Below are 26380 nucleotides of genomic sequence, written 5' to 3' on the forward strand. Positions count from 1 at the left end.
CATTCCTCAGTAAAAGGCACATGACAGCCCGCTTGGAGTTTGCCAAAAGGCACCTAAAGACTCTCAGACCATGAGAAACAAGATTATCTGGTCTGATGAAACCTAGATTTAACTCTTTGGCCTGAGTGCCAAGCATCACGTCTGGAGGAAACCTGTAACCATGCCTACTGTGAGGCATGATGGTGGCAGAATCATGGTGTGGGGATGTTTTTCAGTGGCAGGAACTAGACACGATCGAGGGAAAGATGAACAGAGCAAAGTACAGAGAGATCCTTGATGAAAACCTGCTCCAGGGCGCTCAGGACCTCAGACTGGGGTGGAGGTTCCCCTTCCAACAGGACAATGACCCTCAGCAAACAGCCAAGACAACGCAGGAGTGGCTTCGGGACAAGTTTTTGAATGTCCTTGAGCGGCCCAGCCAGAGCCTGGACTTGAACCTGACCGAACATCTCTGGAGAGACCTGAAAGTATCTGTGCAGCGACTCTCCCCATCCAACCTGACAGAGTTTTAGAGGATATGCAGAGAAGAATGGGAGAAATTTCTCAAATAAAGGTGTGCCAAGCTTGTACCCAAGAATACTCGAGGCTGTAATCGCTGCCAAATGTGCTTTAACAAAGTACTGAGTAAAGGCTCTGAATACTTATGTAATTGAGATATTTCCGGTATTTTTTTTTAATACATTTGTAAGATATTCGAAAACCCTGTTTTTTCTTTATCATTATCATTATTAGATTGATGAGGATTTTTTTTTTTTTTCTCCATTTTAGAATAAGGCTGTAACATAACAAAATGTGGAAAAAGTCTGAATACTTTCCGAAATGCACTGTACTTCAGTGCCAAAATAAAAGGTGTAAAATGCAGTATATTTTATATCGCTCAGATAGGCCTATAGGGCAAACACCAAAACATACTTTCTTTTGAAACATTTTTGATCTTGACAATGTCTTTTGATACATCTCTTTTCCAGGTATGAATATGTTTTTTGAATGCATTTCTAGTTGCTAATAGCAGTAAGGCCAAATTCAATGATTCATCAAATATTGTTTTTATATATTTTTGGGATACTTACAGGTGTCCTTAAATGCATCCTTGGTATGACTTTCTTAAAACAATTCCATATGTTAGCTTAGTAGAAACCCAGCCCCTGGTCCTTCTAGCGCAGGGATCATCAACTAGATCCAGCTGTGGGCCGATTTTTTATTGAGAGGATGGTTAGGGGGCCAGAACATAATTACAAATAATTTGTAGACTCTAAGATGACCACAAGAAGCCCAAACAGATATAATATTTGACTAAACCGTAATCATTTCGAACCTTGCTTACCTTTGTACAGTATATGATCACGTATATCTCTTTAATATGCATGGCAATACTTTGGAACAGATATCCATAATTAAAATTACTCCGAGCTGATTTGCTGGTGTTTTTACAGTCTTTTATGTCCCCCTCACCCAAAAACCTGTGGGCCAAATAAAATCAGCTGTGGGCCAAATTCGTCCTTCGGGGGGGACACTTCTCTAGGGAGTTTAACATGATCACGTATTCAGTGTCAGCTCAGCTGTTGTTTACAGACGAAAAGTAAAAGTGTCCATTTGTCAAATGAAAGTGTAAATTGTCAAATCACCTTTGTTGTGTTACAGTGCAACAATACTGTATCTTGAACAGACGGTCAATGTCTTCATCAACTCATTATTCCATTATAACATGATGATGTTCGTGGGGTCGGGAGAAAGTAGAGGTGGAGGAAGAAGAAAAGATATCAATCTGCATGTCAACCTAGTCAGACTTTCTCTCTGTTTCATAGTCTCACTCACTCCATCTCTCTATTCTCTCTCTCCCTCGATCGCGTTCTTTCTCCTTCTCTATCTCCATGTCTCCTCCACCTCTCTCCTAACCCCTGTACAATCCAATAAGCTATTACGCTACCATTGATCTTCTCCTCAGCCAAACATTTGCATTTGGGGGAGGAAAGCAATAAGGAGAGGGAATAGGGGAGGATCGAGAGGACAGGACTGTCTTAAAGGAGAGAAGGAGAGAGGGGTGGATATTTATTTGGCAGGGATTTAACACTTTAGTGACTTTCAGACCATGTCAGATCGATGCTCTCTCTCGACTTCGTCACTGGAGAAGGCGGAGTGTGTGTGTGTCAGTGGAGGCTGGTGAGAGGAGCTATAGAAGGATGGGCTCATTGTAATGCCTGGATTGGAATAAATGGAACGTAGTCAAACATGTGGTTTCCATATGGTTGATGTGGTTGATACCGTTCTATTGATTCCATTCCAGCCATTACAATGAGCCTGTCCTCCTATAGCTTCTCTCACCGGCCTCCTCTGGTGTGTGTGTCTGTGTGTGTCTGGGTGTGTTCACTGATCTGATGCCAAAGTAAATCACTCAAGACTGGATTGGAGGTTGTGCTGCTGTCCAGCCACTGTCTGCTTGGCTAAGATCGCATCTGTTCAGGCAGACGCAGGATATCATGTGTCTATATGCTTCTAGGACGTGTTTCTGCACTAGTACTGTATGGGTGTAGTATGTTTTTATGTGTGTATAGTGTGTAATGTTACATGTATATGTAATTCGTCTTTTGAGTAAATGTATGTTCATGATATGGTAGCACATGGTTTGATTAAGATCACTTTATTCATCAAAGGAAATTTGACTTCCACATTATCCCAACGCTGCCGAAAGACCCATACACATACAGGATGGGGAGGTTGGATCAGTGGGCTGCCACAGAGCACATGGAGCAGTTGTTGTGGGGGGATAACCTGCCATTGCTCAAGAGAAGTTACAGGTGGTTTTGAAACGAGTCCTGACTGAAGTCAGTTTAGGAGAGGTGATTATGACCATCATGTGAGCTGCAGGATTCCTGACGTGTTATAAGGATATTTAAACCCTCAGCCACCCCCCCCCCCCCCCCCCCACAACACTACCCCACCCCTCCAATGCTTCGGTCTCTCTCTCTCTCTCTCTCTCTCTCTCTCTGAAATAGATAATAAACAAAAGTGAAATTAACAATCAAAAATGAACAGTAAACGTTACACTCACAAAAGTTTCAAAGGAATAAAGACATTTCAAATGTCATATTATGGCCATGCACAGTGTTATAATGATGTGCAAATAGTTAAAGTGGGCCAACTCTTTTCTCTGTATACATCAATGATGTCGCTCTTGCTGCTGGTGAATCTCTGATCCACCTCTACGCAGACGACACCATTCTGTATACTTCTGGCCCTTCTTTGGACACTGTGTTAACAACCCTCCAGACGAGCTTCAATGCCATTCAACTCTCCTTCCGTGGTCTCCAACTGCTCCTAAACACAAGTAAAACTAAATGCATGCTCTTCAACCGATCGCTGCCTGCACTTGCCCGCCTGTCCAGCATCACTACTCTGGGCGGTTCTGACTTAGAATATGTGGACAACTACAAATACTTAGGTGTCTGGTTAGACTGTAAACTCTCCTTCCAGACTCACATCAATCATCTCCAATCCAAAGTTAAATCTAGAATTGGCTTCCTATTTCGCAACAAAGCATCCTTCACTCATGCTGCCAAACATACCCTCGTAAAACTGACCATCCTACCAATCCTCGACTTTGGCGATGTCATTTACAAAATAGCCTCCAATACCCTACTCAACAAGCTGGATGCAGTCTATCACAGTGCCATCCGTTTTGTCACCAAAGCCCCATATACTACCCACCATTGCGACCTGTATGCTCTCGTTGGCTGGCCTTCGCTTCATAATCGTCGCCAAACACATTGGCTCCAGGTCATCTACAAGACCCTGCTAGGTAAAGTCCCCCCTTATCTCCGCTCACTGGTCACCATATCAGCACCCACCTGTAGCACGCGCTCCAGCAGGTATATCTCTCTGGTCACCCCTAAAGCCAACTCCTCCTTTGGTCGTCTCTCCTTCCAGTTCTCTGCTGCCAATGACTGGAACGAACTACAAAAATCTCTGAAACTGGAAACACTTATCTCCCTCACTAGCTTTAAGCACCAGCTATCAGAGCAGCTCCCAGATCACTGCACCTGTACATAGCCCATCTATAATTTAGCCCAAACTACTACCTCTTCCCCTACTGTATTTATTTATTTAATTTATTTTGCTCCTTTGCACCATATTATTTATATTTTAACTTTGAACTTTCTTCAAACTACAAATCTACCATTCCAGTGTTTTACTTGCTATACTTTATTTACTTTGCCACCATGGCCTTTTTTGCCTTTACCTCCCTTATCTCACATCATTTGCTCACATTGTATATAGTCTTATTTTTTTCTACTGCATCATTGATTGTATGTTGTTTTACTCCATGTGTAACTCTGTGTTTTTGTATGTTGTCGAACTGCTTTGCTTTATCTTGGCCAGGTCGCAATTGTAAATGAGAACTTGTTCTCAACTTGCCTACCTGGTTAAATAAAGGTGAAATAAATAAATAAATAAAAAAAGTACAAAAGGTAAAATAAGTATTTACAATGGTGTTTGTTCTTCACTGGTTGCCCTTGTCTAGTGGCAACAGGTCACACATCCTGCTCCTGTGATGGCACACTGTGGTATTTCACCCACTAGATATGGGAGTTTATCAAAATTGGATTTGTTTTTTAATTCTTTGTTGGTCTGTGTAATCTGAGGGAAATGTGTGTCTCTAATATGGTCCTACATTTGGCAGGAGGATAGGAAGTGCAGCTCAGTTTCTACCTCCTTTGTGGGCAGTGTGCACATAGCCTGTCTTCTCTTGAGAGCCAGGTCTGCTTACAGCGGCCTCCCTCAATAGCAAGGCTATGCTCACTGAGTCTGTACATAGCTTTTCTTAATTTTGGGTCAGTCACAGTGGTCAGGTATTCTGCCACTGTGTACTCTCTGTTTAGGGCCAAATACTAATCCAGTTTGCTCTGTTGTTTTGTTCATTCTTCCCAATGTGTCAAGCAATTATCTTTTTTTCCCCTCATGATTTGGTTGGGTCTAATTGTGTTGACAACTAGTTTAGGGTATTCTCTCTCTCTGTCTCCCTCTCCCTCTCATTCTCTTCATCTTTCTTTCGTTGTTGTTCAGGAGATCTTTCTCTCTGTTTTCCTCCATCACTACAGAGACTTGGAGGCATGTCAGGACCAGCATCCACACACCGATGAGACTGGTTGCAGTTGAGCTTCAGCTGTGACAGCCTTTTAGCTTCTGGGTAGAGAAAGAAAGAGAGGGAGAGAGAGTGAGAGAGAATGAGAGAAAGAGTGAGAGAGAGAGAGAGAGAGAGCGAGAGAAAGAGAGAGAGAGAACGAGAGAAAGAGTGAGAGAGAGAGAGAGAAAGAGAGACAGAGTGAGAGAGCACTGTCTCTAACTCTAATACTGACAGCACATTGATGATCCTCTTCAAGTCTCTCACATTCAACGGAACTTCCTCTCTCACAACCAAAATAGCTCCTGCTCACAATGTTTAGGATTTGTGACCGGTTTTCCAAACGTAGCAAATTTGTTAAGTAGTTACAGTGACACTGGCACCCAGAATAAAAGACGACAAGGAAAGATAATAAAGAGAGCGAGACAGAGAGAGGGAAGATGAACGAACAGCCAGCAGGAGAGTGACGAAGTAAGGGAGGGTGGGGAGGTTACAGAAGCAGAGGCAGAAAAAGAGAGCGTGAAATGGGGAGAGAAAGCAGTGCACAGAGTGAGGGAGAAAGAGCCTGTGAGAGAGAGAGAGAGAGAGAGAGAGATGGAGGGAGATGGAGGAATACCAAGGAGCTAGGCTGATATCTGCAGTGCTCCAGCTGTGAGGCTTAAGAAGCTTAACCTCCCCGCCCGTCACAGTAGACTATTCAAGTGCAGGCTTTCACCACTGCTTCATCGCCAGAGAGAATGCAGGGGAGGGAGGGATGGAGAGAGAGAGAGACAGCACAGGAGAAGAGAAGGGGAGAGGAAATGGATGATGCAATGGAGGTCTATGTTTATTCTTCTCTACCAGAGGAGTTGGGCTCAGAGGTAATGGTTGATTAGAGGAGAGGTGGCTGTCAGGTGTAGAGCTAGTCGCTGTCAGGTGTAGAGCTAGTCTCTACCACACTCCATCTCTTTCTCATTCTCTCTCTCTCCCTCACTCCCTCTCTCGCAATCTCACTTCTGAGATGCTGTAAATTAGTGATTGAGGAGAGGGGGGATAAATCATTCCCCTTGACTTATTCCACATTTGTTTTCTTACAGCCTGAATTAAAAATTGATTCAATTCTAACCCATCTACACACAATACCCCATAATGACAGTGAAAACATGTTTTTCGAAATTTTGCAAATGTATTGAAAATGAAATACATAAATATCTTATTTACATACCGTACTGTAGGTGTAGGTTTACAGTACCAGTCAAAAGTTTGGACACACCTACTCATTCAAGGCATTTTCTTTATTTCTACATTGTAGAATAATAGTGAAGACATCAAAACTATGAAATGACACATATGGAATCCTTTAGTAACCAAAAAAGTGTTAAACAAATGAAAATATATTTTATATTTGCGATTCATCAAAATAGCCACTCTTGCCTTGATGCCAGCTTTGCACAATCTAGGCATTCTCTCAACCAGCTTCATGAGGTAGTCACCTGGAATGCATTTAAATTAACAGGTGTGCCTTGTTGTGGAATATCTTTCCATCCTAATGCATTTGAGCCAGTCAGTTGTGTTGTGACAAGGTAGGGGTGGTATACAGAAGATAGCCCTACTTTGTAAAAGACCAAGTCCATATTATGGCAAGAACAGCTCAAATAAGCAAAGAGAAACAACAGTCCACCATTACCTTAAGACATGGTCAGTCAATGCGGAAAATGTCTGCATGACTGCATTAATCAGGCCTTCATGGTCAAATTGCTGCAACGAAACCACTACTAAAGGACACCAATGAGAAGAAGAGACTTGCTTGGGCCAAGACACATGAGCAATGGACATTAAACTGGTGGAAATATGTCCTTTGGTCTGATGAGTCCAAATTTGCGATTTTTGGTTCCAACCGCGGTGTCTTTGTGAGACGCAGAGTAGGTGAACGGCTGATCTCTGCATGTGTATTTCCCACCGTAAAGCATGGAGGAGGAGGTGTTATGGTGTGGGGGTGCTTCGCTGGTGACACTGTCTGTGATTTATTTAGAATTCAAGGTACACTTAACCAGCATGGACACCACAGCATTATGCAGCGAAACATCATCCCATTTTTTTTGCGCTTAGTGGGACTATCATTTGTTTCTCACAGGACAATGACCCAACACACCTCCAGGCTGTGTAAGGGCTATTTGACCAAGAAGGAGAGTGATGGAGTGCTGCATCAGATGACCTGGCCTCCACAATCCCCCGACCTCAACCCAATTGAGATGGTTTCGGATGAGTTGGACCACAGAGTGAAGGAAAAGCATCCAACAAGTGCTCAGTATATGTGGGAACTCCTTCAAGACTGTTGGAAAAGCATTCTTCATGAAGCTCGTTGAGAGAATATCAATAGCGTACAAAGCCGTCATCAAGGCAAAGGGTGGCTAGTTTGAAGAATCTCAAATATAAAATACATTTTGATTTGTTTAAAACTTTTTTGGTTACTACATGATTCTATATGTGTAATTTCATAGTTTTGATGTCTTCACTATTATTCTACAATGTATAAAAGAGTAATAATAAAGAAAAGCCCATGAATGAGTAGGTGTGTCCAAACTTTTGACAGGTACTGTATGTGTGTGTGTATGTGTGTGTGTGGGGGGGATTGAAACTGAGTCTCATGGATTAGCAGTATGGCAATGCACATTATTAGATGTTACAGCACAGCAGTGCACACAAATATTGTGCACACAAAATATTGTTATCAGATTTCAGATACTTTTGAAAAACTAGATTACCTATTAGATTACTTTCAAATTTAGAAAGGATGTTTGCGACAAAACAAAATACATTTATGACACCTTTCTGTTTTCTCAATGAAATTCAATTCTGTTTGTTTCACCTAAGCGACCACAAATCAGAGACCACAATGATGACACACCAAATGCATTTGATGGATCCTTTTGGTCTTCTTATAATGCCTCTTAAAGGGAAAGTAATCCAAACGTAAGTAATCAGATTACGTTATGGATTTTGGGTAATCCAAAAGTTACGTTACTGATTCCAATTTTGGACAGGTAACTAGTATCTGTGACAGACTACACTTAGAAAGGAACCTACCCAACCCTGGTAGTCGGTTACATTAAGAAACAACAGAAAAAGACCACTGACTGTTTAGATATTTTCTGAATAAACCATCTCTCTCCCTCTCTGTCTCTCTCTCTCTAGGCAGCATTAACCGTCCAGGGGTGGTCCCTGCCTTCTTCAGGACCCCCACAGTGATCCCACCCCCGCTGGACATGAAGCAGTTCCTGCAGTTCCCAATGGACACAGCTCCACCACAACACAGCATGGGCCTCTTCCACAACTTCAACACCAACAGTTACTCAACAGTGAGTAAACGCACTCCACACACACACAGGCATGTTAAGGCACACACCACGCATGCACGCCATACATATGCAGACACACACACTAACACAGCGCACACACATGTAGACCCCCTTCAACTCAGAGGTCGACAAGGTTCAAAAGCTGTGTAGCAAAATTCGTACATGTGTTTTCTGGGGCCTGGAGTTTTTCCTGATCTCATGACCTAGTCAGGTAAAACACTAGCCCAAATAGTGCCGTTTTTAAATGCATTGGGGTATTCTTGCTCTCTATATGCAGCTTTTAATAGGCTACATTTGGTTATGATATGTATTAAAAAGCTGTTTAATATCATTTAGTAATGTCAGTCATTACTCTATTCTACCTTGGGGGTTTGTGGTATATGGCCAATGTACCACAGCTAATGGTTATATCCAGGCACTCCTGGCACCACACCACCTCGGGCCTTAATGCTTAAATATACCACTGGTGTCATCTTGTTGCAGGCTGTCTGAGAATATTCATTGTAATTGGCTTTGGTTTCGCATAATATTCCTCTGGGATGTATGTGCCAGTCAATTTGAGGGGTCTTGTAACTGTAGACAGGTGATGTATTCTGATTAAGTGGTTTTATAGAATGATCCTCAATAATAAGCTGACAAGTGTTTGCTATCCCTGTGGCAGAATAAAGCTCTGCATATTCACAAAATGCCCCAGCGAGCATTTTACTGCAATACAATTGTAATGAATACTCAGGGAAAAAAAGGTGGAGATTCACACCCAGATGGTTATTAAGCCTTCACAGAAGGTAGGAATCGTGGTCACAGGCAGGCAATGGTCAAACACAGGTAGCCAGTCAAAACAAACAATACCTCACAACCATACAAACAGAAAGAACTGAACTAAATAGGGAGCTGATGAGATCAGGTGAGAAACCAACACAGGTGAAATCAATGAACAAAAATGAAAGACAGGGCTACGTTCCAGAACACAAAGAAACAGGGCTACGTTCAAGAACACAAAGAAACAGGGTTAAGTTCAAGAACACAAAGAAACAGGGTTAAGTTCAAGAACACAAAGAAACAGGGCTACGTTCAAGAACACAAAGAAACAGGGCTACGTTCAATAACACAAAGAAACAGGGCTACGTTCAAGAACACAAAGAAACAGGGTTAAGTTCAAGAACACAAAGAAACAGGGTTAAGTTCAAGAACACAAAGAAACAGGGCTACGTTCAAGAACACAAAGAAACAGGGCTACGTTCAATAACACAAAGAAACAGGGCTATGTTCAAGAACACAAAGAAACAGGGCTACGTTCAAGAACACAAAGAAACAGGGCTACGTTCAAGAACACAAAGAAACAGGGCTACGTTCAATAACACAAAGAAACAGGGCTACGTTCAAGAACACAAAGAAAAAGAACACAAGGTTGGCTAAGAAAAGAAAAGCAGAACCTTACAACAATGAGTTATGGCTAATCAATTTAATAAGACGCACAGCCAGCGTTCCCCATAATCAGCGTTTTTAGACATGGCCCCATCCAGTTCATTTCCAGATTGGGTTTCACGTGAAGGTCAGCACGGTGACAAACATTGGTGGGCGCGTACACACACACTCAAGCACAAACGCCACATGCACGTACACATACACACAGGGCCGGCACACCTCGTGGGCAAAACACCCTATTGACGGTGGAGAGACGTTTTAAAGTGAATTTCCTGCTATTCTACACATTTTGCCACGGAAAGTAGATAACATTTTGCAGTTTTAAGCAAACTTTCCGGCAATTCTACACATTTTGCCAAGATTTATTCCATGTTAATGATATCTAAGTGAGTGACCAACAAAATCAATGTGGGCCCCCTGGAGGTCAGGGCCCCTGGGCACCTGCCCAGTCGGTATAGTTTAGATTGCTGGCTAGACTAACTAGACTAACTTACCAATACAAAAATTGTTAGCTAACATGGCTAATTGAATGACTGTCAGTGACTGACATAACAAGAGAAAAACTGCTGATGCACAACCACATCTCGAAATTGCACCTTGTGTATTCTATTATTCTAACTCTCAACCGTAAGTTGAGAACCCGGCTGGAGCCTGCCATGTATACACATGTAAAAGCACAGATGTGCAGGACAACAATATGTTGATGGCTGTAGATTTGTGATTTGTCGCTTGCATGTCAATATCAGACTGGGTATTTTGTAATCAAACATCATAACAATTAGAAAAATAGTACAAAATACAATAAATGTAAGTACCTGACTATCGACACAAGGAAACACATTAGATATGCAGGACAACAGTGTCTAGTTTGTGAAACAGATGCCTCACAAGTCTTCAACTGGCAGCTTCATTACATAATACTCGCAAAACACCAGTCTGTTTCTCAAACTAGACACTCTAATGTACGTGTTCTCTTGCTCAGTTGTGCACCGGGGCCTCCCACTCCTCTTTCTATTCTGGTTAGAGCCAGTTTGCGTTACTCTGTGAAGGGAGTAGTACGCAGCGTTGTACACGATCTTCAGTTTCTTGGCAATTTCTCGCATGGAATAGCCTTCATTTCTCAGAACAAGAATAAACTGACGAGTTTCAGAAGAAAGTTATTTGTTTCTGGCCATTTTGAGTCTGTAATCGAACCCACAAATGCTGATGCTCCAGATACTCAACTAGTCTAAAAAAGGCCAGTTTTTATTGCTTCTTTAATCAGAACAACAGTTTTCAGCTGTGCTAACATAACTGCAAAAGGGTTTTCTAATAATCAATTAGCCATTTAAAATGATAAACTTGGATTAGCTAACACAACATGCCATTGGAACACAGGAGTGATGGTTGCTGATAATGGGCCTCTGTACACCTATGTAATGTAGAAATTCCATTAAAAATCAGCCGTTTCCAGCTACAATAGTCATTTACAACATTAGCAATGTCTACACTGTATTTCTGATCAATTTGATGTTATTTTAATGGACAATTTTTTTTGCTATTCTTTCAAAAACAAGGACATTTCTAAGTGACCCCAAACTTTTGAACGGTAGTGTATATCACTCATTGACCTCCCTCTGTTCTGGCACAGATCTACTACTCACAGGGATCCTCTCAGGATCCCTCACCCTTGACCCATCCTCCTCTACTTTTTTCACCGCCTCAGCATATGACAACTTCTGCACTATTCTGATTCAGGCCACCTCAACCTGCCTCTCTCTCACCGGACAATTCCGATCCCCATCAACATGGGCACCTCTACAGTTTACCAGTTGTGTAAAGTACTTAAGTAAAAATACTTTTATGTACTACTTAACCCTTGTGTTGTCTTATGGGTCAAAATGACCTGCCACTATGTTTAACAGCAGAGAAAACCCCCTAAATGATATTTTTTCAACTTGAAATTTGATGACTTTTCCTAGAGTGAGCCCAACATTAGAAAAGGTGAAACATCGCCTTTGTTCATATTTCCTTGAAAGCTGTACACCACCAGGGTACAACAATTGTCTTAGGGTCATTTTTGACCCAGCAGTTATAAAATAATGCACACACCACAAAGACACACACACACGCAATGACAATTTGATATTGTGTGTGCTACTGATTGAACTCAGCCAGCAGCTTCTGAAGAGGAAGATCACCATGGTTGGCACAGTTAGAAATAACAAGCCTGAGCACCCCCCTGCACTCCTCACAACAAGGGGGAGAGAGGCCTTCTCATCAAAGTTTGCCTTCACCCCCACCACCACTCTAGTTTCTTACCTCCCAAAGAGGAACAAGAATGTGGTCCTCCTCAGCACACTGCACAAAGCGGTTGAGATCAGTGATCATGAGGACAGGAAGCCAGCCATCTTTCTGGACTACAACCACAACAAAGGAGGTGTGGACAACCTGGACAAGGTGATTGGAACTTACAGCTGCAGGAGGATGACCGCCTGCTGGCCCCTGGTTATCTTCCATAACATCATTGATATGTCCTCATACAATGCCTTCGTGATATGGAACAATATCAACCCTACCTGGATGCCTGATAAGTGGAAACAAGAGGAGGGTGTTCCTGGAGCAGCTGGGAAAGGCACGTGTAACCCCATACATTCAAGAAAGGGAGCGCCTCCCCGCACAGCAGCCTCTGCAGCACTTGGGAAAGCTTTTCAGGGGGCTGAATCTTGTCCTGATCCACCTGAGGCTGCAGCTGGGGCAGGCAAGAGGAGGAGATGCCAATTCTGCCCCCCAAAGAAGGACTGTAAAACAAATACTATGTACTGCACATGTGAGAAATACATCTGCAAAGTCCATGCACACACACTTGCATACAGTCTTACATGTGTTAATTAGACTTGATGTGTGTTCTACACATTTTTGTTTTGAATCTATTATCTTATTTTATTCTTATTTATTGTTGTTGTTTATACACCTTGTGGGTGGGGGAAATGGTAAAAAAAGGGAGTTGAATTGTAGTTGAATTCTTCATTGTACAATATATAAGAATATATCACGATGTTGGCAAAAAAGTTTAAGACTGCTATTTTTTCCCTTCAATAAAATGCATTCAAAACTACTTTCTGCACATTTCTGCTTCTTTCTTAGACTATACACGTGCTATCTCTTGCTAAAAAATGAATGTTTACACCTATGCAGTACCTTTAGCAATAATAATAATAATAATAATAATAAACCTCTACTTTAGTAAAGAAAACAAATATGACAGGTGTGTTGTAATAAAAACGAGGATTAAATGCGGTCTTTCTGCATTGTGAAGAGGGAAAATAGATATACACAAAGTATGTGATGAATGACAGGTTGTTTCTTCATGCAAAATAGATTTGGGGTTTAAAATTAAATTAAGCTGCTTTATTTTAGGGGTTTAGTGAAGGCGGGTCATTTTTTACCCTTAAGACAAGGGGAGTATATAGAATGTTAAGACTATACAAGGATTAAGTCGTTTTTTGGGGTATCTGTAGTTTACTTTTTCTATTTTTCACAAATGTTTCTTTTACTCCACTACATTCCTAAAGAAAATAATGTACTTTTTACTCCTTACATTTTCCCTGACACACAGTACTCGTTACTTTTAGAATGCTCAAGCAGGACAGAATTATGGCACCTATCAATATAACGATTTGTCATCCCTACTGCCTCTGATCTGGCGGACTCACAAAACACAACTACTGTGTTTGTAAATTATGACTATGAGTGTAAATTATGAATGTTGGAGTGTGCCCCTCCCTGCCGTCTAGTTTTCTTAATATAAAGAATTTGATGTATAGCATTTACTTTACTTTGTACTTTTACTCAAGTATGACAATTTAGTACTTTTTCTATCACTGTACTTAAGTACATTTAAAAACAGGATACTTTTAGACTTTTACTCGAGTAGTATTTTACTGGGTAACTTTCACTTTTACTTGAGTCATTTTCTGCTAAGGTATCTTTATTTTTACTCAAGTATGACAATTGAGTACTTTTTCCACCATTGCAGTTGACACACACAATTTTATACACCGAAACTACACAATCCTGTGTCCGGCTCCCGGCTCCCTCTGGGCAGAAGAAACACAGACAAATTCCACTACAGTTTACCTTCACTGACTCAACTGCACCCAACTCCTTTCCCACCCACCCTGAAACCACAAATGGACCCGTCAAAAGGAAAGGATCCACTTTTTCCGAAAATGTCACTCCTACTTTAGTTTAGTTTAGTTTATTAATTCGACCATTTTAAAAAACAAGCACACATACAACTTAAAAGCCATACATACACATGAGTAAAATCATTGAGGATAACACACAATAAAGTCTGGGACTTATTTCCATTGTGGTCCTCTTGAAACAAGATGGCTAGACAAGATCAAACACAGTATGGCAGTGAAATAATAAAACTAAAACATAGAAGAAGAACATCTATCTCATCATTCCAGTTACATCATTGGGTTATTCATATGGGAACAGAAGACATCAAACATATTTTTACTTTATTTTTAAAGCTATCCAGAGAGGGCGTTGTTTTTATGGGCAGAGGCAACTCATTCCATTCTGAGGCTCCAGTATACAAGAAAGTACCTTTCCCAGCATTACTCCTGAACCTGTATAAGCACACATCAGCAACACCTGATCTTGTGCTGTGATTGTGTGTATCCCTAACACGAGGAAAGTAATCACTTAGATATCTGGGCGCAGGACCATAAATACTCCTGTAAACCAAACCTAGTCTAATCTGGGACACCGTAGCCTCAACAGGCAGCCAGTTTAGTTCCTGAAAGCAGCTCCTGCCAATGTGAGTACGTGGACTCACCTTCAATACTACCCTGATCAGCTTATACTGGGCTATCTGGAGCTTCCCCTTCATAAGTTTAGATAAGCCCCCAAACCAGGAAGTACTAGCATAGTCAAAATGGCATTGAATGAGGGCAGTAGCTAGCACTTTCATGGAGTCCTTATCAAGCAGCTTGGACTTTCTAGCCAAAAACTTAGTCCTGGCATTAACCTTCCCTAGCACCTTATTGGCCATGCTCACACCTCCCAAGCTTCCATCAAGGATACATCCCAAGTAGCTAACAGGGGTTTTAGTAGTCAGCACCTCACTCCCTAACTCCACTCTGATTTCAGACGACCTACACAATTTAGGTCTGGATCCAAAAATAATTGCTTCAGTTTCCCCTAAGTGCAGATTAGCTTATTATCTCCAAGTCATTGCTAATGTTAGTAAGCTCTGTGCTAAGTATGCTCTCCAACATAGTTTTACTTTTGTGAGACACCAGAAGTGTAGAGTCATCCGCATAAAGAAAAAGACGGCAAGAACAAGCATCTTTCATATCGTTAATATACAATAAAAACAGCAGAGGCCCAAGGACGCTCCCCTGCAGAACGCCACAACATTGGTTTTGCCTGAGACAGTGAACCATTAACCTCTACTACTTTCTCCCTTCCTGATAAATAGAACTTTACCCAGCCTAGAGGAATACTGCTTAACCCCAGTGCCTCCAGTTTGGAGATTAGGAGACAGTGGTTAACTGTATCAAAGGCCTTCTATAGGTCAAGCAATACCATTCCACACAGATGTCCATCATCAATCTCTTTCCTGATGAAGTCAGTCAAGTAAAGTAGACATGAATCAGTGGAGAATGTTTTTCTAAAACCCGACTGAAAATCATACATTAGACTCTGTTTGTTAACATATTCATACATTTGCTCATGTACAACTCTCTCCAGGATCTTTGATGTTACACAGAGGATAGATACAGGCCTACAGTTCCCAGGGTCAGACTTTATCCCCTTCTTATACAGAGGTAGAACTTTAGCTTGTTTCATGTCCCTGGGAAAGGTGCTTTGTTCAAGAGAGAGATTAACGATATGCGTAATACAAGGGCCAATTTGCTGAGCAGAATCTATTAGAAACCTTGCAGGAATATTATCCAGGCCTGTGGCTTTGGAACATTTAAGCTCTGCCAGCATACTGACTATTTTGGTTGTTTCTACCTTTGCAAAAGAAAAAGAGTTTGGCTGAACCCCTAACTCTACATAATACTTCTTGACCTGGTTGCTTCCATACAAACCAGAAGTGGTGGGCAGCTTGCTAACCAGCTTGCTGGCAACAGGAGTAAAAAAAGAGCTGAATTCATTGGCAACCTCTGCTGTTTCATATACCATCTCCCCTTTGATGTTCAGTCCAATACTGTTTAGTTTATTTTTGGTAGTACTACTACAGCCTAGTTCCTTAAATGATTTCCAAAGCTTTTTAGGGTCATTTTTGTTTTCAATGATTTTCTCAGCAATGTAACCCTTCTTAGCTTCATCCATCCTCCTTTGTGCTTCATTTCTGTGACGTTTATATGGGACAAAATCAGACTGTTCTTAAATTTTTTAAATGCCTTATTCCTTGCTTGGATATATTCTAGAATCTCATGATTAAACCAAGGGCTAGATCTCTGCTTTAGCCTGACCTGTCTAATGGGAGAAATCACATACACCACATCAAGGAATCTACATTTAAATACCTCCCAGGCACTGTCTACCCCTACACTATCTAGCACAGGTGACCAGTCAATTTTACCCACTTCCTCCCTAAACTTTTCTACACAGTATTTTTTGTCCTCTGATTCTAACGGTTTTGTGACACTTAAATATATCATTAAAAATCCTCCTTGAGCAAAATGTAATAAAATGATCACTGATTCCATAGACTATTACTCCACTCTGCGATATTTTAGATTTATCAGACACCAATATTAAGTCAATGGTACTTTACACTGTTTCCCATTTCCTGGTGGGATCTTTTATCATTTGGGTCAGAGCAAGTGATCTACAAAAGTGCATAAATACATTGTGGGTTGGGCTATTCTTTTTGCAGACATCAGTATTGAAATCCCCTAACAAAATGATTTCCTTCAACAGGAAATCATTACAGTTTGACAACACAATTTCAAGACCTTCATAGAATGCATTCTGCTTGGGCGGCCTATAACACAACCCCAACAAAATCAGCTTGGTTTTGGGATAGCAGATATACAGCCAGACAATCTCCAGATCAGCTTTTAAATCCGATCTCATGTTAAAAGCAATGTCTGATCTTACAAACGCACATATACCCCCACCGTTCCGATTCCGATCCTTCCTGACAACAGAGTAATTATCTAACTCAATTTCTGAGTCACAATCAGATGAATCCAACCATGTCTCCGTAAAACATAAGACACCCACCTCTGATTTACAAACCAACAGGCGTATCTCATCGATCTTCGGTAGTAGTCTTCGGACGTTTAAGTGCACAAAATGTAAACACTTCTTCCCAAAGGCCTCATTGAATTCCTGATCCACTTGTAACTCACCTCCCACTGCGCTGCCATCTTCCCACTGCCCTGTCTCCGGTGGCCTCTCTGTCGCCATGGAGCACCCCTCCCCAGGTGCTACTCCATCGTCCTCACCACCATGTCCCCCGTCACTCGCCTCTGGTTGCCTCCGCTCCGCTGTGGACCCCCCCAGACCACGTGTAATAACACCTGCACAGGATCGGTACATCCGAACATCACACCTGCGTGACAGGTAATGGATGGCAACAACAACTGCCCGAGTTACACCAGGAACGCACAATCCCTCTATCAGTGCTCAGACTGTCTGCAAAAGGCTGAGAGAGGCTGGATTGAGGGCTTGTAGGCCTGTTGTAAGGCAGGTCCTCACCAGACATCACTGGCAACAACGTCGCCTATGGGCACAAACCCACCGTCACTGGACCGGACAGGACTGGCAAAAAGTGCTCTTCACTGACGAGTTGCGGTTTTGTCTCACCAGGGGTGATGGTCAGATTCGCATTTATCGTCGAAGGAATGAGCGTTACACCGAGGCCTGTACTCTGGAGCGGGATCGATTTGGAGGTGGAGGGTCCATTATGGTCTGGGGCGGTGTGTAACAGCATCATTGGACTGAGCTTGTTGTCATTGCAGGCAATCTCAACTCTGTGCGTTACAGGGAAGACATCCTCCTCCCTCATGTGGTACCCTTCCTGCAGGCTCATCCTGACATAACTCTCCAGCATGACAATGCCACCAGCCATACTGCTCGTGATTTCCTGCAAGACAGGAATGTCAGTGTTCTGCCATGGCCAGCGTAGAGCCCGGATCTCAATCCCATTGAGCACATCTGGGACCTGTTGGATCAGAGGGTGAGGGCTAGGGCCATTCCCCCCAGAAATGTCCGGGAACTTGCAGGTGCCTTGGTGGAAGACTGAGGGTAACATCTCACAGCAAGAACTGGAAAATCTGGTGCAGTCAATGAGGAGGAGATGCACTGCAGTACTTAATGCAGCTGGTGGCCACACCAGATACTGACTGTTACTCTTGATTTTGACCCCGCCTTTGTTCAGGGACACATTATTCCATTTCTGTTAGTCACATGTCTGAGGAACTTGTTCAGTTTATGTCTCAGTTGTTGAATCTTGTTATGTTCATACAAATATTTACACATGTTAAGTTTGCTGAAAATAAACGCAGTTGACAGTGAGAAGACATTTCTTTTTTTGCTGAGTTTATTAACCCTGATAACCTATAGAGGGTGCTAGAACAGAGGCTCTTCACAGAGCACTGATGAGTAATTTATGAGGTTGAGAGAGCCACTAGAGCAGGGGTACTCAACTCTTACCCTACGAGGTCCGAAGCATGATGGTTTCCTGTTTTACCTGATAATGAATTGCACATACCTGGTATTCCAGGTCTAATTCAGTCCCTGATTAGAGGGGAACAATGAATAAATGCAGTGAAACTGGCTTCCAGGTCTAATTCAGTCCCTAATTAGAGAGGAACAATGAATAAATGCAGTGGAACTGGCTTCCAGGACTAATTCAGTCCCTGATTAGAGGGGAACAATGAATAAATGCAGTGGAACTGGCTTCCAGGACTAATTCAGTCCCTGATTAGAGGGGAACAATGAATACATGCAGTGGAACTGGCTTCCAGGTCTAATTCAGTCCCTAATTAGAGAGGAACAATGAATAAATGCAGTGGAACTGGCTTCCAGGACTAATTCAGTCCCTGATTAGAGAGGAACTATGAATAAATGCAGTGGAACTGGCTTCCAGGACTAATTCAATCCCTGATTAGAGGGGAATAATGAATAAATGCAGTGGAACTGGCTTCCAGGTCTAATTCAATCCCTAATTAGAGAGGAACAATGAATAAATGCAGTGGAACTGGCTTCCAGGACTAATTCAGTCCCTGATTAGAGGGGAACAATGAATAAATGCAGTGGAACTGGCTTCCAGGTCTAATTCAGTCCCTGATTAGAGGGGAACAATGCAGTGGAACTGACTTCCAGGTCCAGAGTTTCCCAGTTGTCAGATAATTAGTGTTATTCTCATGAGGACCTGTTATTGAGACAGTGTATAATAAGAACAACAAACAGGCAGTGCAGTGAGGGAGCAAGTTCCGGATGCTCTGTGAGCCTGGCTGCTAGACTGAATGCTCCATGATCCACTTATAAAGAGTTTGCTTGCACCATATATTACGCTCAGCTATCATACTATCCAATGGAGCGAGTGCTGCCCTCGTCTATGGAGAGTGCAGAGTGGAGTAGATAATGATTTCTCTACCAGCCCCATATGGTGTACAGTATAGGTGGAGGTATGAAGAGAGGACGGAATGAAAGAAGGGACGTAAAAGAGTGACTTAATGTGTGAGGTCATAACGGCAGACAGAACGTAGAGCCGGGTGGAGAGAGAAACGGCGGGGTGGAAAGAGAGAGATCAATCAGCCTGTTCACAACAGCTGGACACAGAGAGGGAGAGAGAGAGTGAGAAAGAGATGTTACAAAACACAAAGAGTAGTCCACATGGCTAACCAAAATTGACAGTAGGACTTGAATAGGTGAGGACAATGACTTGCCGTCTTGTTTGCACACACACACACGCATACATGCACTTAACACACACACACACACACACACACACACACACACACACACACATCTTCATAGATCAAACACCTTGTTGTTGGCATGTAGAGAGTGAGAGAACGGTGAGCACAAACAAATTAATTTGGAGTCAGACAGCTGTATTCTAGGGCAACGACCTTCTATATTGTAAAACTGAGAGAGGGGGAGAGAGGAGAGAGGGGGGAGGGAGAGGGAGAGAGAAAAAGAGAGTGAAGAGTGGGTGGGAAGTGATAGGTGTGGTCTCAGGGTTTAAATATCAGTATAACATATCAGGAGAGAGAGAGAGAGAGAGAGAGAGAGAGAGAGAGAGAGAGAGAGAGAGAGAGAGAGAGAGAGCGAGAGAGAGAGAGAGAGAGAGAGAGAGAGTGAGTGATGAGGGGAACAAACAGAACTCCAGGTTAAGGAAGAGGAGTATAAATATAGACAGGAACTGTATTCAACCACTTATATATGGGAGAATAATTACACCTTTAGCCTGGTGTTTGGAAGTTGAAAGTGAAACTAGCCTCTCATTTTGCAGTATAAGTTCACAGTAGCAGTCAGTGATTAGAAGCTGAATAAAACCTCTGTCCTTTTGGCTGCAGAGTGGAGAAACACCCAGCCCGGGTTGTGGTTACCGAGAAGAGTGGTCAGAACCCTCACAACGCTCACGAATCCTGTTTGGGGCTATTTTGTTCACCACTGTAAACATCAGACGTCTGGGTTGGCTTGAGTCAGATCCACATGGTCAACATGTCTTTCTAAAGAGCTGTGAAGTATTTAAAAATGCTCCACATACTGTAAAAGCCTTGTATATTAGTCTAAGAACATGTTGCTCACATCAGATTCTAGTTGTCTACTATCATGGTCTGTTCCTCTCTACAGACCGTGTTCAGGTGATTTGTTCATACAGTTTTGAGTTTTAATGTCACATGCAGAAGTACAGTGAAATGCCTTTCTTGCAAACTCAAAACCCAACAATGTAGTAATAAATAACAATGTATTACTAGGAAGGAAAACACGACAAATAAGAAGAAATATGCAGAACACAATAAGTAAGTAAGCATACTATATACAGGGTCAGATCCAATACCATATTTACAATGTTCAGGGATACTGGAGTGATGGAGATAGATATGTATATGGGTAAGGTGACTGGGCAACAGGATATAAGATAAACAGAGTAGCAGCAGCTTGTATGTGAGTGGGAGTGTGTGGGTGTAGAGTCAGTATAAATGTATGTGCATATTATGTGTGAGTGAGCAGATGTAGGGAGTGTGTGTGAGAGACAGTGCAAAAATACAAATAAAAGGTCAATAAAGATACGAGGTTAACTCTGTGTAGCTATTTTGTTAGCTATTTATCAGTCATATTGCTCTGGGATAGAAGCTGTTCAAGAGCCTGTTGGTGCCAGACTTGCACCGGTACCGCTTGCCGTGCGGAAACAGAGAGAATAGTCTATGGCTTGTGTGGTTGGATTCTTTAACATTTTTCCGTGCCTTCCTACCACACCACCTGGTATAGATGTCCTGGATGGCAGGGATGTAGTGATGTACTGGGCTGTCCGCACCACCCTCTATAGGGCCATGCAATCGTGGGACGTGCTATTGCCATACCAGGCAGTGATGCAGCCAGTCAATATGCTATCAATGGTACAGCTGTAGAACTTTTTGAGGATTTTTCAACCTCTTGGGGGGGAAGAGTTTGTTTGGACCATTTGAAGTCTTTAGTGATTTGGACACAGAGGAACTTGAAGCTAACATGATCTTTATGAATTATGAAACCTTTATTTGATTTATGTGTTTTTTATTATAAAATAAATTCTTCAAAAATCACAAGGGATATTAGCTGACGAAGATTATGTCATAGAACAACCTGTATAAGCTCTCCTACGCCTGTGTGTACCACATACCTTATTTTGGGGGTTTATCCTAAAACCCTACAAAAACGCCATTCATTTTCCTCATAGGCTTTGTCGAACGAACGATGACAGAGTTAGTACCTACAAAAAGACCCCATTACTATTTCTCTCTATAGGACACCATTTTAACTTCTTAGCCATACAGTTTCCTTGATCCTCCTGCTATACTGTTGGATGGAGTCTGTAATCAGGGCCCTCTAACCCCACTATCAAAAAAGCATTTGAACAGCACCCAAGACCCAAGGCACAGACAGCTCTGGCAGCTGCTGATGAAAAAAACACTCTCCCGTCGTCATCAATCAGGGCTCTCTTCCCTTCTCTAACTCTCTCTCCTTTTCTCTCACTCACTCTCCACCCCTCTCTCTCGCTCTCTCTCTCTCTCTCTCCTCTCTCCCTCCTCCCCTTCACTACCTCCCTCCCACTGTAGGGGCCTTTTTCAAAGCGTTTCATTAACTCTGCTACCACCATCATGGCACAATGACCTATGTCTATCTGCTCCCCTACTCAGAGTACTTAAATGATGTATATAACCTGCTCTCTGCCCCTCCCCCTCCAGATGGACCCGGTACAGAAGGCGGTGATGAACCACACCTTCGGCCCCCCCGTGATGAAGACCAAACGACCCATCATCTCCTGCAATGTCTGCCAGATCCGCTTCAACTCAGAAGTAAGGCAGTAAGGCACTATCCATCCACCCACCCATGCATCCACCATCCACACATTCACCCAGGCATCCATCAATCCACATTCATCCAGGCATCCATCTAAGTATTCCACACATCTATCTATGCACTACATCATAACCTGACCTAAATGTCAATTATTGACTGGACTGCTGGAGCAGGTGTCAGGTGAGAACTGTGTCTACGATTCCTCGGCTCCACTTCTCCCCTTGGGGCAGCCCTGCTTAGCTTACATTACCGTCTCTCTGTTTGACACCATTTCATTGGCACTTCCCAGAAAGGAGTTAATATTATGCAACTGTGCTCTGGGGGGCTGCGGGGACAAAGTAGAGTAGAGGGAGCTGGATGGCTAGGGGACTAAAGTAAAGGGGGCTGGGGGGCTAGGGGACAAAAGTACAGGGGTTTGAGGTATTAGGGGACTAAAGTAAAGGGGGCTAAAATACAGGGGGCTTGGGGTTAGGGGACTAAGGTACAGGCGGTTTGGGGGCTAGGGGGCTAGGGGACTAAAGTACAGGGGGCTTGAGGGCTAGGGTACTAAAGTACAGGGGGCTTGGGGGCTAGGGTACTAAAGTACAGGGGGCTTGAGGGCTAGGGTACTAAAGTACAGGGGGCTTGAGGGCTAGGGTACTAAAGTACAGGGGGCTTGGGGGCAAGGGTACTAAAGTACAGGGGGCTTGGGGGCTAGGGTACTAAAGTACAGGGGGCTTGGGGGCTAGGGTACTAAAGTACAGGGGGCTTGGGGGCTAGGGTACTAAAGTACAGGGGACTGGGAGACTAGAGAACAGGGGACTAGGGGACTAGAGCAAAGGGGACTAGGGGACTAGAGAACAGGGGACTAGGGGACTAGAGAACAGGGGACTAGGGGACTAGAGAACAGGGGACTAGGGGACTAAAGAACAGGGGACTAGGGGACTAAAGAACAGGAACAGGGGGCTAGGGGGCTAGGGGACTAAAGAACAGGGGACTAGGGGACTAAAGAACAGGGGGCTAGGGGACTAAAGAACAGGGGACTAGGGGACTAAAGAACTGGAACAGGGGACTAGGGGACTAGAGAACAGGGGACTAGGGGACTAGAGAACAGGGGACTAGGGGACTAAAGAACAGGGGACTAGGGGACTAGAGAACAGGGGACTAGGGGACTAAAGAACAGGGGGCTAGGGGACTAGAGAACAGGGGACTAGGGGACTAGGGGACTAAATAACAGGGGACTAGGGGACTAAAGAACAGGGGGCTAGGGGACTAGAGAACAGGGGACTAGGGGACTAGAGAACAGGGGACTAGGGGACTAAAGAACAGGGGGCTAGGGGACTAGTGAACAGGGGACTAGGGGACTAAAGAACACGAACAGGGGGCTAGGGGACTAAAGAACAGGGGACTAGGGGACTAAAGAACAGGGGGCTAGGGGACTAGAGAACAGGGGACTAGGGGACTAAAGAACAGGGGACTAGGGGACTAAAGAACAGGGGACTAGGGGACTAAAGAACAGGGGGCTAGGGGACTAGAGAACAGGGGACTAGGGGACTAGAGAACAGGGGACTAGGGGACTAAAGAACAGGGGGCTAGGGGACTAGAGAACAGGGGACTAGGGGACTAGAGAACAGGGGACTAGGGGACTAAAGAACAGGGGACTAGGGGACTAAAGAACAGGGGACTAGGGGACTAAAGAACAGGGGGCTAGGGGACTAGAGAACAGGGGACTAGGGGACTAGAGAACAGGGGACTAGGGGACTAGAGAACAGGGGACTAGGGGACTAGAGAACAGGGGACTAGGGGACTAGAGAACAGGGGGCTAGGGGACTAGAGAACAGGGGACTAGGGGACTAGAGAACAGGGGGCTAGGGGACTAGAGAACAGGGGACTAGGGGACTAGAGAACAGGGGACTAGGGGACTAGAGAACAGGGGACTAGGGGACTAAAGAACAGGAACAGGGGGCTAGGGGACTAAAGAACAGGGGACTAGGGGACTAGAGAACAGGGGACTAGGGGACTAGAGAACAGGGGACTAGGGGACTAGAGAACAGGGGACTAGGGGACTAAAGAACAGGGGACTAGGGGACTAGAGAACAGGGGACTAGGGGACTAAAGAACAGGGGACTAGGGGACTAAAGAACAGGGGACTAGGGGACTAGAGAACAGGGGACTGGGGGACTAGAGAACAGGGGACTAGGGGACTAGAGAACAGGGGACTAGGGGACTAAAGAACAGGGGGCTAGGGGACTAAAGAACAGGGGACTAGGGGACTAGAGCACAGGGGACTAGGGGACTAAAGAACAGGGGACTAGGGGAATATATTTGGAGTTATTTAACAATTTTTGGGTTACTACATGATTCCATATGTGTTATTTCATAGTTGTGATGTCTTCACTATTATTCTACAATGTAGAAAATAGTACAAATAAAGAAAAACCCTTAAATGAGTAGGTGTTCTAAAACATTTTGACCGGCACTGTAAATCAGCCTAAATCGGTGTTAACTGATAGTTTCATAGTAGAATAACAAATACATCATAACATATACATCCCTTGTGGGATTATTCAGAGTGGTTTGTTCCGTGCTGCACATATTCCAATAGAGAGAGTGGGGGTCTAACAGCTGATAGGTGCTTATGACACTGACTGCCTTCTGAAACATACAGTCATAAAGACAGAAGCCCTCAGCTCTGTACACATCATTAAATGTGAAATAAGCACATAAACCAATGCTCAGTTTGATTGCATGTCTTTATGTGTATTTTGTATTTTATTAGGATCCCCATTAGTTGTTTGCAAAAGCAGCCGCTACTCTTCCTGGGGTCCACACAAAACATAAAACATGACATAATACAGAACATCAGTAGACAAGAACAGAACTACATCAATTAAAATCAAATAAAAATGGCACACGTAGTCTACATATCGATATATACACACAAACTATCTATGTCAAATAGGGGAGAGGCGTTGTTCCTTGAGGAGTTGCTGCATCTGTTTTTTGAAACCAGGTTTGCTGTTCATTTCAGTAATATGAGATGGAACGGAGTTCCATGCAATAATGGCTCTACTATATGCTTTTTTGAATTTGTTCTGGATCTGGGGACTGTGAAAAGACCCCTAGTGACATGTCTGGTGGGAGAAGTGTGTGTGTCAGAGCTGTGTGTAAGTTGACTATGCAAACAATTTGGGATTTTCAACACATTAATGTTTCTTATAAAAAGAAGAAACATGAATTTGTTGAAAATCTCAAATATTGTACTATAACCACATACAACTGTTGTCTCTACATTATTTTCTCTGTATATGATCCTCTCTCCTTGCTGCTGTGTGTATTAGAACACAAACTCACCTGTAAACATATACGGTCAAATCTGAGGCTGTTTTAAGGCCTGATTATACAACTCCTCCCCCTCCCCTACACAGATGGGAGCGTTTTATCACCAGTAAGATGTGGTAAGACCTGTTTTCCTGTCATAGACTGCATTGAGTATTACAATTTCACTGTAGCAGGCTTAGGCAATTTGCTTCAAAATGTGCACTTCGTGTATTCAACATTATTGTTATGAAGTATTAAATGTTTTTGTAGTGCTTCACAATGGGTATAGAAAGTACAGGCCAGGGTACATTGGACCAGCTTGAGTGATGGGTATATCCCCTAAACATACAGTAAAAGTCTCTTTGCTCAGGGGAAACACAGTGTCACTTTTAAGCCAGACACAAGTCTGACACACAATCCTGGCTAAAAATGTTGACACATGCCAATGAATAAAGCACTAAATACTTTTCGGGAAAGGACGGTGGAAACATAAACAGGGGAGCGTCTGAAACGCCATAACAGCTGCATCTATCTACCCTCTCTAATCCCCTCTCCTGGACCCCATGTTCTCACATTCTGTAGTACACACTCAAATCAAATCCAACAGGTGTAGACTTACTTAACTGAGAAATGATAATAAAAAGAAAAATAGTACCACAGGAATAAAATA

General features: G+C 43.1%; 1 protein-coding gene across 2 annotated transcripts in view; it reads left to right on the forward strand.

Annotated features, from left to right (window-relative positions):
- The window catches only part of LOC106583234 (zinc finger protein 385A), a 70995-nt gene that overhangs the window by 26086 nt on the left and 18529 nt on the right, over positions 1 to 26380 (forward strand). For both annotated transcript variants that reach the window (XM_082967472.1, XM_014167172.3), the window contains exons 2-3: positions 8294 to 8457; positions 22296 to 22406. In XM_082967472.1, the coding sequence (XP_082823598.1) occupies positions 8294 to 8457; positions 22296 to 22406 (275 nt within the window). The remainder of the gene's footprint in view (positions 1 to 8293; positions 8458 to 22295; positions 22407 to 26380) is intronic.

This window comes from Salmo salar, chromosome 22, assembly GCF_965601325.2.
Source record: "Salmo salar chromosome 22, fSalSal1, whole genome shotgun sequence".
In the NCBI taxonomy this organism is placed as follows: domain Eukaryota; kingdom Metazoa; phylum Chordata; class Actinopteri; order Salmoniformes; family Salmonidae; genus Salmo; species Salmo salar.